The 16,380-nt window shown below is 44.8% G+C and overlaps 2 protein-coding genes across 3 annotated transcripts; one reads left to right on the top strand and one right to left on the bottom strand.

Moving 5' to 3' along the window:
• Positions 1–307: 307 nt before the first annotated feature.
• On the bottom strand, positions 308–3,102 carry LOC135400093 (endothelin-converting enzyme 2-like). Of its 2 annotated transcripts, none has more exons than XM_064631836.1 (2): positions 3,046–3,102; positions 308–2,446 (listed from the first exon to the last, which is right to left on the bottom strand). In XM_064631836.1, exons 1-2 carry the CDS (start codon positions 3,052–3,054, stop codon positions 413–415), a joined length of 2,043 nt encoding a protein of 680 aa, XP_064487906.1. In that variant the 5' UTR covers positions 3,055–3,102; the 3' UTR covers positions 308–412. The 2 variants fall into 2 exon arrangements, with proteins under 2 accessions (XP_064487906.1, XP_064487905.1); XM_064631835.1 differs by lacking the exon at positions 3,046–3,102 and adding an exon at positions 2,556–2,690.
• A 1,065-nt stretch (positions 3,103–4,167) lies between these two features.
• LOC135400092 (transmembrane protein 179B-like) lies at positions 4,168–16,138 on the top strand. The gene is made up of 4 exons (XM_064631833.1): positions 4,168–4,742; positions 12,144–12,290; positions 14,334–14,415; positions 15,610–16,138. The coding sequence occupies exons 1-4, from the start codon at positions 4,372–4,374 to the stop codon at positions 15,709–15,711; spliced, it is 702 nt and encodes a 233-aa protein (XP_064487903.1). The 5' UTR covers positions 4,168–4,371; the 3' UTR covers positions 15,712–16,138.
• Positions 16,139–16,380: the final 242 nt, after the last annotated feature.

Raw genomic sequence — 16,380 nt, 5'->3', positions numbered from 1 at the left:
GAAGCGCGAAATAGTTTAGCGTGGTCCTCAAGTAGGCTTCGCAGCACCGCCGTGCTGAGCAGGCAAAGCACGCTTTACAGACGCATAACCCTATGTGCGAGAAGAATACGCTGCTTTACGCGTACTTTCTGCAAAATCTCGCGTACGCGAGTGGATGCAAAAGCAAATGCGAAGAGGAGAGATTACATTAGTGCAATCGTAACTGCTAATTCACAAATGCTTTAACACAGGTTAGGGCCAGGCCACGACACCTGAAATGACAACTAGCGAATGCAACCGCAGCAGCAACAAGGATCCACAAGAATCATCGTGGTTGTAAAAACGATGTATTGAACGTATCAATCCTTCCCATTAGAAATAAGGTAGAATTGCCATTAATACACATATTAGCCACCTAAATATGACTTCCGTATTAACCTGCGGAGTTGTTGTTACACTTGTCTCCACTGTTCATGGGGCTCTCCACTCTACAAGAAAATGCCTTCGCAAACACGGAGCTTTGCTTGAGAGGCTCGTTGCACCTTCGCACAAACGATCTCCTGTCCCATTGACCACACAGAAGGTAACACGTCGCTATGAAGAATAACTGCTCGCTCGTGAACGACGGCAGGAAATGGAGCCTCACGTCTTCGGATGACCGACGAGAAAACGCTTCCCAAGCAATATCCAAAGCCAAAGCCAGCTCTCCAGCCATAGTCCCTCCGTCGAAGCAAGTCTTCGTGCCGTTTTCTACCTTTGACTCATAGCCCCGCAGAATAGAGAGTGCGGTCTGCGCCAGGAGCAGGCCTAACCCTCCGTACTTGATAGACCCGACGATGCCGTGCTTGTAGAGGGGTAGGACCGTCGCGTATGGTGGCAGCCTGAACTTCTTCTCGGCAGGACTGTAGAGGTGGTAATAGGCACTGTCTACGGAGTCGCGGACGAAGCGCGGTGTGTTGATCGCCAGAGTCACGCTATCCGTGTCTGCCAATCCCCTGACAGCATTCGCCCAATTCATCAGCAGATGGTCGCCCATGTTGGTCATGTTTATCAAGATCGGGTCAAGGACGTACGGCGTCGGAAATTTGTCCGGGTACCTCATGAGGTCCAAGCGCCAGTTCTTAAAAGCAGATCGGATTAGAGCTTTCTTCAGGGGTAGCCACTGCAGGTCCATTTTCTCTACCGCTATCTGGCTGACGTCCCGGATCAATCTGTGGAGATCTTCCTTGATAACTTCGGAGAATGTGTAGACTGCAATCTTTGCGTACAGAGCCCAGCCCATGAACGTTTCTGTGCGCTCTAAGCAAGACGTTAACGCGTTTGCCTCTACCAGTGCAGAGTTCTCGCCGACAACGAGCAAGAGTTCACGGTTGATAAACGGCGCCATTTGCTGGACGTTCAGCCATCCCACGTATCGATGAAGTTCCGCTTCTTCAATCGTTGCGAAAAGCCCGTTTAACGCTCTTACGTAGCCTTCATTCACGAGGTCAATCTGTAAGCCTGTGGGAAGACCCAACAAGGTGAAGGCTTCCGACCATCGCTCATCTGTTATATACGGCGTCATACTGTTGAGCCGGGATGTATCGACCGTTGTGATCTTGCTGGTTTTATCAAGGGCGGTATGCAAAGCGCGCTGAATGGCGGTCTCGATATCGAGGAACCAAATGTACGGTAGCAGCTCGTTTTCCTCGGTGTCTTCCGTTCTTAGAATCCGCTGAATGCTCTCGTAGTAGTGGCGATAACCTTGGGCAGCCTTGATACGGGTACCGACATCGTAAAAGGTGGACAGCTGGTCCCCCAGGAATATCTTCAAGCGAGTACCGTGTCGAAGGCGAAGCACTTCGAAGTTGATAATGCTCTGTAGTTCGAAAGTTTCGTAGAGAAGTATCACCGTCTTGAACAAGCTCGCATTGGGCGTGAGTCTCGGCCAGTCCAGGTCACAGTCCCTCCACAGTCTTCGGAAGTAGTCGAGTTCTCCCGGAACGCCACCGTTCGCCCTTCGACAGGACTGGTAGAACTTGGCAGCTCTTTCGACAGCACTCTGATTCGCGGAAGGGATTGCCCCTTGGAGACTGTCGGCCAGATCCCCGCTATAATCGACCATGTGGCTCCAGTACACGGAATACTGCTGCTTCACGTCCCAGCCGCCACATACGTAGCTGTAGAAGTCGTCGCAAGGGTCCCGGTCTCTCTTTATGGTCCTGTTGATGAGGATGCCGTAAAGTCGGCAAGGGTCCGTTCGGCAGACGGCGTATTCGTCCGGCCCGCGAGATGCCGACCGGCGCCACAGAAAGAGTGCGACTGCGCTGGCTAGGACCAGGACCCAGACGGATATGGCGATGTAGATTATGACGCTCTTCCACTTCTGCCAGGTCATGGGTTTTGTTTCGGTTGGCTTGTAAGACGACAGTGTTTCCTGGAGGGCGGTTGTTGAGAGCGATGGTCTCTCCTTCGTCGGTTGTTTCGCCTGGAAAGGAGACGAGAGTAGTCTGCAAGTCGTATTACACTGGAGTTCGCAACATTGTGTGGAACAATATAGAGACACTTTACGCGTGCATATGTAACGCGCTACTCACCGTAGAGCTCCAAGTTGAGCGTAGTTCGCTGGTTTGATACGAGGTATCGGAGATCGACCTTCTTAAAGTGTTGTCCATTGACCGTGGAGTATCGACAGCATACTGAGAAACGCACCGACATGGAATGCGCGAGTACCACGAGTACTACGTATCTTCCTCTTCAGCTTCGAGCTTGCAGCGAGCTTCAGAGACGCGCGTGAACGAACTACAAGATGCGCGGGACTGTCATTAGGGACAGTTAACCAAGACAACCGGAATAGTACTAGTATCCCGTATAGACGAGGTTGTGGCGCTTGTTGTATTCGGACATTCTCAAGCCGAGAAAGTACAGGGTGAATTTAGCAAAGGTTACACATTTTGATTCGAGTCGTAAAAATACGAGATAACGTCTGTGGCGCTTCGAATCTTGCAGACTGATAGTAATTTGCCTGAAGTTTTATCGATACTATCACCTTGTAGAAAAAAAGTTTGAAACAAAGCAAATTCTCACCCCATGCATTTCCTATGGCCGCCCGAAGGTCGCTATTTTTTCCTCTGTCTGCTGTGCGTTCACTTCACCACGTAGAGGTGCTGCTCCTTGCGGACGAAGCAAAACCAAATCTTATAGAACAAACAACAGCCAGATGGACCAGATGCAGGGCTTCGAGGCAGCGCCTCATATACGTAGGAATGTGAACGTGATGCAGATACAGGCTCAACAAAGAGCGATGTAACGCTCACAGCACGCTCTTTTCGTTACAGACGACGCGTTCCCCGTGTGTCCACGGTCGGTGACAGATGAGTTTCATGTAGTTTTTATTTCTTGTTCAGACATTTATTTCATACATTCTTGTGTTGTCATTACTGACCGAACAAATATTCGCGGGCAATATTAATTCATCTTTGGCTTGCTGCGTCTTAAGGCTCGAGTGGTTACAAAAATATCATCTCGTGCAAGTTTTGTTGCCTTTCGTAACGAGTACTTCATTTGGCAGCAGACTTGACACGACGTCATTACTCAGGGCTTGCTACACACGTAGTATGAGAACTTGAGAAGAGCGGGCGGACGCTGGTACAAGCAGAAATATGTCGTAGTGATGGGGCAAATGATAATAATAAATGGTATAATTATTTGTCTTTAATATGATCATTTATCACAAATTTGTTTCGAGAATGGTGTACGTTACTTTGGGAAGTATGAATGACTTACCGATCATTAAAAAATGATAATAATAATAATAAAGTTTGTCTCACCAAGTGCTTGGTGGGAGGTGGAGGCAAAAAGCTTCAAGGTAGTAGCTTGTCGACTGACATACAGAAAAATCTATAACTACATTAGTTACAATTGTACATTCGTTGATTAGGAATAGTAATGGTGACACCACTACATCAAAATTTGAAATAACGGTACTAACTATTACAATGAGTGAATATAATGCAAATTATTATTATTATAAGTTTACCTACGAACGGTGTACTAAAAATGGTGTCCAAAATAATATCAAGCGATCTTAGCGATGGAAGTGCTTTATTGATAATATCGATTTGCAGATGCGTGTTGATAAACTGAGCAGATAAGAAGAGCACAAACAAAGCCGTAACTACACTTGCTTCAAGGAAGCCACCGTCTCGATCTCTATTTCATATTTTCTGACGCAACATCTGACACTCTGGCACATCACTAACGCGGAAATGATACATCGAATAGCCCTGACATAGCAGACACCGGCATTTCGCGGTGGCGCCGCTGTCGCACCAGAGCGCGCACGCTCTCGTCGCGCCTCGTGCTCACTTTAGCAGACGATCTTTTCGATGCAGACGGCCGCAGTCAGCTAGCATGCAGGGGCATACAGAAGACACTTCTCGGCTCGTGACCGCAGAAACTTCACTGAACCTTCGCAAGAGGGTTCAACGATGGCAACGTTGTCACGTGATACTATTCATGAGTGCATTTCTCACGTCTTTGGCCGGAATTCTGGCGTTCGGACTTCTGGTGAAGAACTTTTCCGTCTTCTGTCCGTTGTCTGCTAAGGTAGTGGTGGAACGTGTAAAAAATGGGACGCAGTACGACTTCACCCGTGGATCGCAGTGGGGTGCGAAGGCGGCTTGCGATTATTGTTTATTCACTACGGTGACTTCATTCGTGTACGCTTTCCTCTGGCTGTGGATTTTCTGCTCCTGCTCGGCTCCCAAGGCGGAATCTGCTTCGTAAGTATATATACGTTGATAACCGGACGTTGTACGGGGTAACCACTCGGGTTCTATTTACGGATTTAGTTGTAGCTAGAGAGCGGAAAGGATTCGTGGAATACGCTTTGTACAAATTGAGATACTAAAACGCATGAACTTTGAGGGCCCGTCGTTATTTTATTTTTCCTTGTGTCTGCCTTTTTATTACTATTCATCTATCCATCCAGTGGCAAAGCACGTACGCAGTATACGCTTGCAATTCATGGCTGTGGCATAATCTTGGGTAGTAACATTAGGTTACAAGTAACTTGTTAATTGTAACTAGTTACCGCTTTTGCTTAAAGTAACTGATGTAACATCGGGCGTCCCACAGGGGGTCCGTGTTGGGCCCACTTTTATTTGTAATTCATGTTAATAATCTTATTAAAAAACGTTGAGTCGTGTGTCAGACTTTTTTGTAGACGGCTGCGTTATTTATAGGGTCATACAAACAGACCAAGATGTCAGTGTACTTCAAAATGATATCGTAAGAATAGAACTATATGGTGTAAGCAATGGGATATGTCTTTAAACATCAGTAAATGTCAGTCTGTTGCTTTCACGCAAGCTATTGGTACGTTTTAAATTACAAACTGAGTGGCATAGTCCTTCAAACCGCAGAGAACTATATTCAACAAGAAAACTATATATATTTGGGGGTTGTTATCGACAAAAAATTGAAGTGGGATCAACATATTGACAGGATTGTTGCAACAGCCAGTAAAACTCTTGGATTTTTTTTAAAGGAAATTTTAAGGAGCACCCAAGGGAAATAGTCTATCTCTCATACGTCTCCCATAGTGCGGTGTGGGACCCCACTGAAATCGGATTGATACAAACAATAGAAAGGATAAAAAAAACCAAGCTCGTTAGAACTGGCAGGTCCGTCTAAGGCTCTTTCGTTACATTTATTTCGATCTCTCTAACGTTGGCCGCAGGGATCATGTGCTATCACCACATTTGATATCAGAACGTCTAGATCACCTGTTGAAGATAAAACTTTTGACTATCTAACTTGTCTGTTTTGAAATTCCTTTTTCGTCAAAATGACAACTGACTGGAATTACTTGCCACGTGACCATTTCTGGAGGGTCCTCCTCGAGTGATTTGTTTGCCTTTCTTGTAACTTCCCAAGCAGCACAATGTACTGAAAGTCGAGTGCAATAGGGGTGGACGGGTAGGTGGAAGGCCTTGAACAGGCTCGTGCAACTAAAGAACATTGATAAGACACATACCGTCCACCCCTATTGCACTCGACTTTCAGTACATTGTGCTGCTTGGGTTATAGGGTTTCTTATCATTGTCCTGAGTTTGATTGCTATACCGATATTTACCATGTGCCCACTCTCCTCTACGCAATGCATAAAATGTCATGTAACGTAATGTAAGAAGCCATGTCAAGGGGTCTTGCGAGTCTGTTCGGCGCAGTGTTTTAGACACCGTACAGTTTTATTATTACTGTTGTTCTATCGCTGCACTTTACTGTACAGCTGCGATTGACAGCGTTGTTTTGTCAAAAACTGATGTCCTCTTTCAGTACGTTTACGTCTGAAAACGTTCATGGCAACAGTTACCCCGAGGTGCTTATACTGAACCAGAAGGCGGGAAAACGTTCTAAGGACTTTTTATTTTCTTCGGGCGCGTTTTTTTTTTTTTTCGTTTTGTGTATATTTGAAACTGATTTTTATTCACAAGTGTACAGGGCTTGAGGAACGAACGATATGACAGAATTCTATTAATAAGGCTAAATTTATTTTTGCTCATATTGCCATTAACAATCCTTAGGTCTGAGAAATGTGCCACCACTGGAGACGGACCAAAATATATATTACCAGTAACACGCGGAAAGATGACATGACATCAGGAGGAAGACGAAACGTGTAACTGACTAAACAGTTGAGCAAAACTATAGTAATATTGAAAAAAATTGTCATACGGAGCGAATATGTCTACATCATGGTTCTCACAAAGACTATATACACAGGGTGTTCTTTTTCTCTTTTCTTTTTGTTCTTTTTTATTCGACACATGTTCTTATATATACATAGTCCTGACGAAGGCGGAGCTTCCGCCGCAACGTTGACTTCCCCTTGAACTTTCCACTCTTTTCCTACATCCTACATCTTCGTTGTCTGCCTCTGATTTTGTTAGTACCTATTTAATTTCGCGGTCGCCCGAACCTCTTTGGCGATCTATCGTCTTTTTACGGCCTCTAATAAAACAGGGTGAAATCTTAGTCGTGTTTTAAGAACCCAGGCAAAGAAAAAAAGGCGTGAAATACTTTCAAGATATGCACGAATGGTCGGCATGACCCAAAATGGCCCTGCACCATTCCAGGTGCGCATCCGTATATTCGTACAAGATGAGCTACAGCACGGCGTGGGCGGTAAAAATAATCCAGGCAGTAGCCATCGTCAACAGTCCTCCAGCCTTTACCTTGTCCCGGGATCTTTTGTAAAATTATTTTTATTGCGCGCTGCTTCAACGTAAATAAACTGCACGAGGCATGTGGTCGGCTCTCTTCTCTTTCTCAGCGAGTCTTCTATACGCTGCGCAGTTGCTTATACTATAGTCCCTTATTGCACGGGCACAAGGAGGGCAAACCAGGCTGCTCACGTGGTTCAGTGGTTAGCGTGCTGGCCATGCCTCGTCGAGACTGGGAGGTACCCGGGTTCGAATCCCGGTGCCGGCTGCGCTGTCTGGGGTTTTTCCTGGGTTTTCCTCGCAGACGCTTTCAGACATATGACGGCACCAGTTCCCTTAGAAGTCGGCCCAGGACGCACATTCCGACAGGGCGTCAGTCGTGACGTTGCACCCACCTCTGTGAGGCCGGCGACGGCGAGCACTTTCACCATCATCATCACCACCATCGTCTTCACGATGTGAATATATGCTGTTGTAATTGCACGAATCGATGCCTAATATTCGATTGAACTTTAAGCGAAAATTTTTAATTAGCTTCTCCCACCCACTGGATATATGCCTGCCAAACGAGAGCATGCTGCTTGGTGTGAGAGAGAAAGTGGTTTGCAATTTTGCAATTTTCTTAAAAATTTTTTTTTGTTAGCATAGTGCGTTACGATCTGACACTCCGACAGAATTTGCAAATTGCATACACAAATTGTAATTGCCTTCTCACTTCGCAGACGTAAACAGTCCCCAAATTTAATCGTTGTACAAGTAATATCGTTATAAGCGGGCTCAGGTGAAACTGCATGACGTTCCCGGGTGGTGTCTGTATTTTGGCTCCCTCTGGTAGTTCGTAAGGCTGGCAACATCGCGTTCGAGAGCATCGCGCTGTGTCAGGTACCGCGCAGAAAAGACCGCGACGCGATCCTCTACGAAGTCCTTCGAAGCATCAATCGCGCAAAAAGTAACGGCGCGTGGACACTTCGTCAGATGCGTTTATCATGTTCGTCCAAAGAGTGAAAGCGATCGGTGCACAAGGTAGTATAGCGTAACGTAATGTGTTGTTCTACCGTGTATATCAGACGCGTAGCAAATATATCAGACGCCTCATGGAGAGAACCTAGCATGTGTTGTATATCCACTGATGGTTTAGCGAATGTTCTGCGAAACCATCCGTTTTGTTCATTAATTTTCAGTACTTTTGTATTTATTTATTTATTATAATCAACAATTCCATTCAATTCAATTTAAATCTCCATTTTCAACTTGTGATGCAGCATAATGTAAAAACCCCGAGACTAGGGAACACGAAGGGACAGACACAACATGAAGTCCCAAATTCACCAGCTCACCAGCTCGCTTGCTTCCTAGCCATTTTTTCATTGTGATGCAGGGCTGGCACGCATAAGCCGAACGGTTTGTGGGGTGCGTCCGGCAATCAGTTAACGACCATACCGCAATAATGAGATAGAATTAGTAATACAGAACTAATAGGAAGAAATAACGAAAGTAAATAAAAATAAAGTGTACAAGGAGCCACATTCTAGACATCTTATAGATTGCACTACAACCTATACATAGACAGCAAAATACCAGGCAACTATATACTAATCGATATTCAGTCAGAGGCAATGGATGTTTTTTCACACTGCTTATAGTGGCATAAGAGACAATTAAAGGTTTCCATTTTGATTGAGGGCTGAAAATACTTATTTTAAATGATTTGATTATCTATTCGATTTTTGATTCCGTGTAAGCGCCGCGAAGCAACCGTGGCTATAAGCGACCTATTGCAAATACGGTAATATCGAGAATATATTCCTATCACTTATAAACACGTAAGAATAATAATACAGCCGTTGTTACAGGTGAAAGCTTATCGACATGTTTAAATAATAATGTTGCAAATACTACTTCGACAGTGAATGTTAGAACGCGCAAGAGAGCAATAGCAAAACAGCACGCGCGAAGAATATCCACAAAGTCAGGACATATACGGACGTCGCGTAGATACAGATAACGTGTACACATCATTTAAACAAAGCGGAAATTATGCCGCTACGGTTTTAGTGTGTGTGACGGAACAAACTTCCGTTGATCACACTTTGGCATGAGAAGATTGTGCGTCTTCTTGGGAAAGGAACGTGAAAAATGAACGGGCTTGGCTGCCGTGATGAATGAATGAGAGGTCTGGGAGGGGGAGGCAAAAATAATAACGATGCTTCAGGCAGACGACGCCCCACAGACGATTATTCGACGAACATCTAAGGGAGGTGCTCTTCATTGTAATGCCGTGTAGAAAGAGCCTTATCAAATGGCCGTGTTTTTGGTGCCCATCGATTATTTAACAGTCCGCAAGAAATGGGTCAGATTTGACGGGTCAAAAACGTTCCGTAATTGATTTGCTCTAAGGAAGGCAAAGCGTGCAACCCATAGACACTGGACAATAGGATGATGACAATCGAAACCTCTGATATGCAGGGGATCCGGTGTATAGGGTTCAGATTATTATGATGACAGCTGAGCCAACACATTACGACGGTAACATCTCATTACGGCCGAAGTCTCATTACGGCCCAAGTCTCATTACGGCCCAAGTCTCATTACGGCCCAAGTCTCATTACGGCCCAAGTCTCATTACGGCCCAAGTCTCATTACGGCCCAAGTCTCATTACGGCCCAAGTCTAATTACGGCCCAAGTCTCATTACGGCCCAAGTCTCATTATTACGACTCGCGAGTAAAGCTTGTGCAGTTGCCACAGGTGATCGTGGAGCTCCAGAAGGGGGATCACTGCCGCGTCCCTGTCCCCCTTCCGGACGGGAAGGACCTCGATATTCCCGGTTGCGAAATCCCCGATCTCGAAATTCACGTTCTCGAAACAAGGAAAACCAAGGAGAATGCCCGATTGCTTCGTAAGATGATATGCTGTGATTAATAACACGACGTCTCTATTTTACCACTCAAATTCACGGATTTTCGATATCTGTCCAAGTCGTTTTAGCGAACGAAAGTTACATTTTAGCAGCCACTAGGCTAAGAAGGGCGTACACGACGGAGCAGCGTGCTGGTTAGTCTATTATTAGGCTAGTTTATTATTAGGCTAGGTTAATTATGTTATTTATATGTCCAGGTTAGTCTCACTTCGCCGTTGTCAGTTTCCCGCGCGCGACTGGGATGGGATCATTTTTTCCGCCTTATCCCAGTCGCGCGCGGTAAACTGCCAACGGCGAAGTGAGACTAACTTGGACATGTAAATAACCTAATTAATTTAATGATAAACTACCCAACGTGCTGCGCTCTCTTTCCACTGCTTACGTCGCAAGCAAAAGAAACTCCGGACGTGGGACCATTTTTTCCGCCCTTGCCGTCCGGGACCATTTCTTCCGGACCATTTTTTTCCGGAACCCCATTTATTTACAGTAGTTTATTCTGCAACGGGGATTTCGAACACTTTATTTCGATGTACACCACTCGGAACGCTCACCCTTGAAGCTGTCTGCTGAACGACCCTTCGTGATTGACAAGTGAATGAAAAAATTTGAAATTGAGAAGAAATAAAAGAAAAGGCCAAGAAAAAGAAATAAGAATAACGGTATCACATTGCCTGTGGTGAAGCTCTCTTTTTGGAGCGTATACCACGTTTACCAGCCAGAACACATTTATGGGAAGCTGTCTCGAATGTCACAACAAAGAACTAAATGAGACCTCCGGGTTTGTTTTTAAGAGCGTGCTCGTCGAGAAGCGGTCGCAGCTTTATTATGACAGAGTCAATCGTAAAGGGACTTTGTGTTGACCTCTCGACAGTACGAAAAACAAAGACAGGATGACGCTTCATAAACAGAGCCAACGTGGATTGACAACCTGACAAGCCACGCGTGTGAGCCTTATACGCTTTAAAATGGTGGACGGGAGCCAAGTTACTCTGTCGAGCCACCACCAATATTGACTTTAGAAGTGTTTGGCGGGAGTCGAACTTCCACGTGGTGCCATAAAGGCAGAGACACGGCTGGCTGGCAGGCATATAGTGCCACCGTTGTGCTTATGCTGCGAGACTGAGCAGGAATACTGTTGGCAGCGAATATGTAAATGTTGCCCGGATTGGGTATAGAATGAAATAAAGTGAAAGCACATGCAGAGAATACGTATGCCCTCATACTGAGAATAAAACGGCCCCTAGAATAAATAATGCCCCTTAGGGCGCCTTCAGGTGCGATAAAATGAAATAAAATGAAACGGGGAAAATAGATAATGATCATACTGAAGGGAAACTTTGAGCTTGAGGGGAACAACATACAGGATCAGAACACACGTGGCACGAAAGTGGCGTTCTTTTTTTTTCCTCTTCAAGCTCAAGGTTCCTGTGCAGTGTAGCATGTTCCGGTATTGCATAGTGTTGTATGTGTCTCTACTATACTGACGTTTAGAGAATTGACCTAGCGCTCCGTCTTGATCAAAGTTGTTGAAACCGTAAGTTATCAATTTACGGCTCTCTACAGTACCATGTGCAACACACTAAGCCTGACAAAGTGTTTTTCCTGAAAGATGAAAGTCACTGAAAAGGTTAGCCAGCTGTAGGACTCGAACCCACATCTTCTGGTCCTTTCTATGTTGTTCCAGTCTCAGAACATCAGTTCTCTCTTTTTCCTGTCCAAGTTCCAAAGGTGACAATCCTACCCATTTCTACATTGATAGAAATTATCGTGTAATTTTGAAAGATTAACTCTTTAAACACTACCTAAACTCCTCTACAGTCTCCAACTTGATTCGTGGGCCACCATCATTTCATAAGTGTTTTTCTTTCTTTTTCTTTTTAACAACCCGACGCTCTTTTCACTGAGAGTCCTATAAGTTGGGGAAGCCAGTACATGACAAGTTTGTGGCTGCAGCGTTTTCAACTTGACGCTTTTTTTCGCTTTATAGTTCAATGCCTTCGAACTTTCAGAAACCCTATACGCACTGTGTCTTTGTAGGAACTCGTACGCCCCGTGGCGCGTCGTTCCTCCAGCCATTGTGGTCACGTGCCTTTTCTCCATCCTCATGCTCAGCTGCGCCGTCATCCTGACAGTGGGTAGTTCTACCTTCTGCAGTACTTTACAGCAACAGTTGCATCTCGAAAGGTACATCCCTCTGATTTCTAATTATCGCAGAACGTTTCACCTCCTTAGGAATGGATCATCGTAAAATATTTTCTTTTTTTTCGTAATAATATACACCCACTGAAGTAGTCTCCAAACTAATGCTTTACTTTAAGCTGCTACCACTTTAAGCCATGAGTAATATACACTAAACGTCCTTTTTACTCTCGTGGCCTGCTTCAAATGGAATGGACCATAGGTAATCACACCATCAATGGACGAATGTCGGTTCGATGTCTGTCCAATGTTGGCTCTTCAATTCGGTCCAGCTACTGAAATTGCCAGTACTATTGGGTACCAATCGACAAGTATGAGCGATATTATATTTCATTCATATTTACCTTATTTATTTTACGCAGTCTATACCTTATTCGCGTTCGGGTGTACTGGCCGCGGACGACAAAATTCGCACAACCCTCCCTGTATCAGCTCTTGCGTCCGATCAAGCGACTTTCGGCCATCACACAGAATAGAACTTGCAATCAGAAATTTTACCGTTAAAAAAATACATCTAGTAACAAGATTCGATTCCCCCTAGAAATACTATCTAATGCCCTAACTTTTGTTTTGCTCCAAAGTGACATCTGACTTTTCGAATGCACTTTTCAAAGGTATACATAGTAGCAAAAAACCCCTGCCATGGAAATAATGTTGGAGTCGGCCGAGAACAGAAAAGAAAGGGACCCTCTCCTAAGTAACACACAAATTATGCTCTTTGCACAACCAACAGGTGCGCCGTACCGCATCCAAAGTGACGCTTCAATCGCCGTATGCTTCCTGTGTTGCTGAAAATACAGGGAGTTTTTTTTTAAATATCCTTTACAGATTTTTTAATGTCCTTTACAGATTTTTTTCTATATCATTTACATTTTTTTCTATATCATTTACAATTTTCTTTCTATATCATTTACAATTTTTTTTCTATATCATTTACAATTTTTTTCTATATCCTTTACAGATTTTTTCTATATGCTATACAATTTTTTTATAAGAAAGATGTCGTTTTTGCAGTTGCGACTTATACGTCCAGGGGATCATCCTCTCGAAGAGCCTGTGCAAAGCTACAACATGACTAATTACCTAAAATTCATTAATTAACTTATCATTAATTCATTACATTTTATGACTCGCTGAATGTGTGCTGTGTGTGTGCCCCCAGCGATTCCGACATTTTACACTCACTTGGTCTAAACTTTTGAACTACATGTTGAAGTCCCATCATCATCGCTTTGGTTTCTCATCATCTCATCATCTGTTTGTACTTTCTGCGTGTAAGTGTACTGGGGTAGCAAGTTGAAACTCACATCCCCATTATTTTACTTTATCACTTCACCATCACTTTCTTCGGTTACTGGTATTGCCTTTTCCGTTACATATGTCTGCTTCCGTTTCATGAGAGGTGAGTCGTAGGGTTCCGGGATTTCGGAGTTCATTTCTGGGTGTTACCGGAGGATGTTTTTCGGAGCTTATTCTTTTTCAAAAAAACTAATTTTTTCGGAGGGTATGATTTACAGCTCAGTTAATATCCGAAATTCGGAAGTTCGATACTTGGTACCATGGTTCGATACTTATTTTAGTGCTTAGGTCACAGGTAGGACAAGGAAATCTGGAAACAGACTGGGGAAAAACCCGGCCGGTGAATCCTCAAGTGGTCGAGATGACTGTCGAAGAAAACGCTCGGTCACGGAAACTATTATTATGTTGCGGTGGGGCCAGTATCTGAGGTCAGAAGAAACCCAGGACGCAAAACGAGGCCAAGAACAATAACCCGGTTATCAGGGAAAACATCTGCCAAGCGGAGTTGCTTAATCCGAATTGGTTAAAAAAAATTTTACCGGAGTACGTTTTTCGGATTTTTTCGGATAAATCCGAAAACCCCGAACCCTAGAGATGACTAAAAATGCGTTTCCGCTATCTTTTGTGTATGTGTGTTCCTATCCTATCTCGTACAAAAATAACGACTGTTCTTTTTACCAACCCGAGAAGTTCCTAGTTTAATATTGCTTCTCGTTTCGCTTCCTGCAGTTGTAGCGACGCGCAGAGCATGCGGTGGAGTACAAAGTACGTCAAGATGGAGAACTTCTACAACCTCATCACGAGGTCGGAGGTGAGGTCTAAGCACAACGGCATAAAGTCCTACACTACACGAGGCAATAGGGAATAAGGGAACCTCTAAACACATGAAACAAAAACTGTTTGCTGCGGATTCATTCCTTGTCCGTATACTTCCACCTCATATATTTTGCACTTACTAAAAATAGTCCAAATGCCGCGAACAGTCATATTTATTCCATTTGTTACACACCGGCATACGCAACAAGTAAAACCAGTTTTCAAAATGACGTTTCGGTATCCGTATGGATTCCATCATCAGAATGACGCGCTGGCGGCTGCGCGTGTCTCGTTAAATGTCAAGGGGGCGGAACGCTCCGGTAATGGCCCCAGATGTTCGTTGTTAGCGCTGTCTGCTTGTTTTTATATACCAGGATTCCAACTGTTTACGAATACCCCAGCTTTTCTACCCCATAATACCCCAGTTTCTCCTATAGCTAAGACTAGCGGCTTATCTAAATCCAGGGTATAGCCGGTATTACGGGCATGTTCCCCAAGTTCGGACTATTTCTGAACCACAGTTTCAATATCTTTTCGATGTTCTTTCATACGCGTCTGTGCTTTTTCTTGCCGTTTCGCTAACATATGTTGTTGGAGGGAGACTTCGCAAGGATTCGAAAAAAAAAAAAAGGTGAACATCATACCGAACACGGACCGCTCCTTGGATACCGAATACAACATTCGCATTCATTTTGTGCGAGTAATTAATTCCTAAATGATGACAATACCAAACCGAAACCAAAATGCAAAGCGCACAGCGGTTATCCCGGAGGAAGATAGTGTGACGTCACCCAGCATTGTCGTCTGCTACGAAGCTTACATTCTTCCATGCCGGATGACGTCAGCAGTGTTGCTTTCAGCGCCCTCTTGCTTCACAAAGAGGGAGCGCTCACTTCGTAATAATTCGTTCGAATAAATATTGCGCACTTTGGGAACGCGATATTTCGTATGTATGTTCCTGACACCCCAAGGGTTACTGCTATGTCACAATCTTTGTGGTGATTTTGTTGCTGAGTCCCACTTTAACTGCAAGGGAATCTGAAACAATTTCAAGCCAATCGCCCTTTGCGGTGTTATCCCCTTGAAGATTTTTTCTTAAAAATGCAAATGTGTCTTTTCTTTTCTTGCGTTTTATTTTGAATAAAAATTTTATCGAGTCCTCAATAAATGTATCTTCCCCGTTCCACAGATCGCTATATGGCTAGCAACAACTTGCTGGATACTGAACTCAGCTCTCCTGTGTCTGCGATGCGTCTGCTTGCAGCCTGACTTCCCGAAGCCTCCTGCCTGACCCCGCAACCGCCAGGACGACTACACTGTGTGCCATACGCGCAGGCCTCGTCGGGCCAGCGGACCACCTTGTAGCGGGTCGCGGGTTGGCCTGCTGCAAAACCAGCATCGCAGTCACGTGCCTGATCATCCAATGAGCGACCGGCGTGCCTACGTAGCGCCTCCTGTCGACGCTGACAGCAAAGTAGCCGGGAATGTTCGAAATATCAAGAACATTCTTTGACAGGAGGCAGTCTAAACTGCATCACGCCAACCCAACTGTGGAACGTTTTGGTGAGCGGTGTCCAAGAAACTCTAGACGTGACCTGGTCACGTGGGCCTAAGTCGTTGACGTCACGCATGCGTTAGGAAATGACGTAGATCCTCGCAGACTAAGTATGGCAAGAATATGAACAATGTGACAATAATCACAAGAGGTTGAATCGCGAGAGCCTTCCCTGTGTTCCTGCCCCATGCTCAGTTCAGCTTTGTCTAATTTTGTGCAACGCAGTCTGGAAAGCAATCCAGCGTGGCGCTATGGTTTGTTAGTTGTCAGGTGTGGTTGTCAAACGTCCTGAAATATTGTCAGGCCGTGAAACGCGAGGTGTGGAACACTTCTTCGTTGAAGGAGCAAGCGTCAGACCTGCTGAATTGGTTAAGCAGTCTCTCAGACGCTGCAATGCGAGACTTT

This window comes from Ornithodoros turicata, chromosome 7, assembly GCF_037126465.1.
Source record: "Ornithodoros turicata isolate Travis chromosome 7, ASM3712646v1, whole genome shotgun sequence".
NCBI lineage: Eukaryota > Metazoa > Arthropoda > Arachnida > Ixodida > Argasidae > Ornithodoros > Ornithodoros turicata.
Note: the sequence above shows the minus strand (reverse complement) of the source record. Positions and strands in the feature narration are given on the sequence as shown.

What these genes read in the sequence shown, in the direction of transcription:
- LOC135400093 (XM_064631835.1), bottom strand. Translation starts at nt 2,633, where the DNA reads ATGGACAACACTTTAAGAAGGTCGATCTCCGATACCTCGTATCAAACC. An exon ending in GCTCAACTTGGAGCTCTACG is followed by an intron (nt 2,447 to 2,555) that starts GTGAGTAGCGCG and finishes TCTCCTTTCCAG; the next exon opens with GCGAAACAACCGACGAAGGA.
- LOC135400092 (XM_064631833.1), top strand. Translation starts at nt 4,372, where the DNA reads ATGCAGGGGCATACAGAAGACACTTCTCGGCTCGTGACCGCAGAAACT. An exon ending in CCCAAGGCGGAATCTGCTTC is followed by an intron (nt 4,743 to 12,143) that starts GTAAGTATATAT and finishes GTGTCTTTGTAG; the next exon opens with GAACTCGTACGCCCCGTGGC. An exon ending in ACCTCATCACGAGGTCGGAG is followed by an intron (nt 14,416 to 15,609) that starts GTGAGGTCTAAG and finishes CCCGTTCCACAG; the next exon opens with ATCGCTATATGGCTAGCAAC.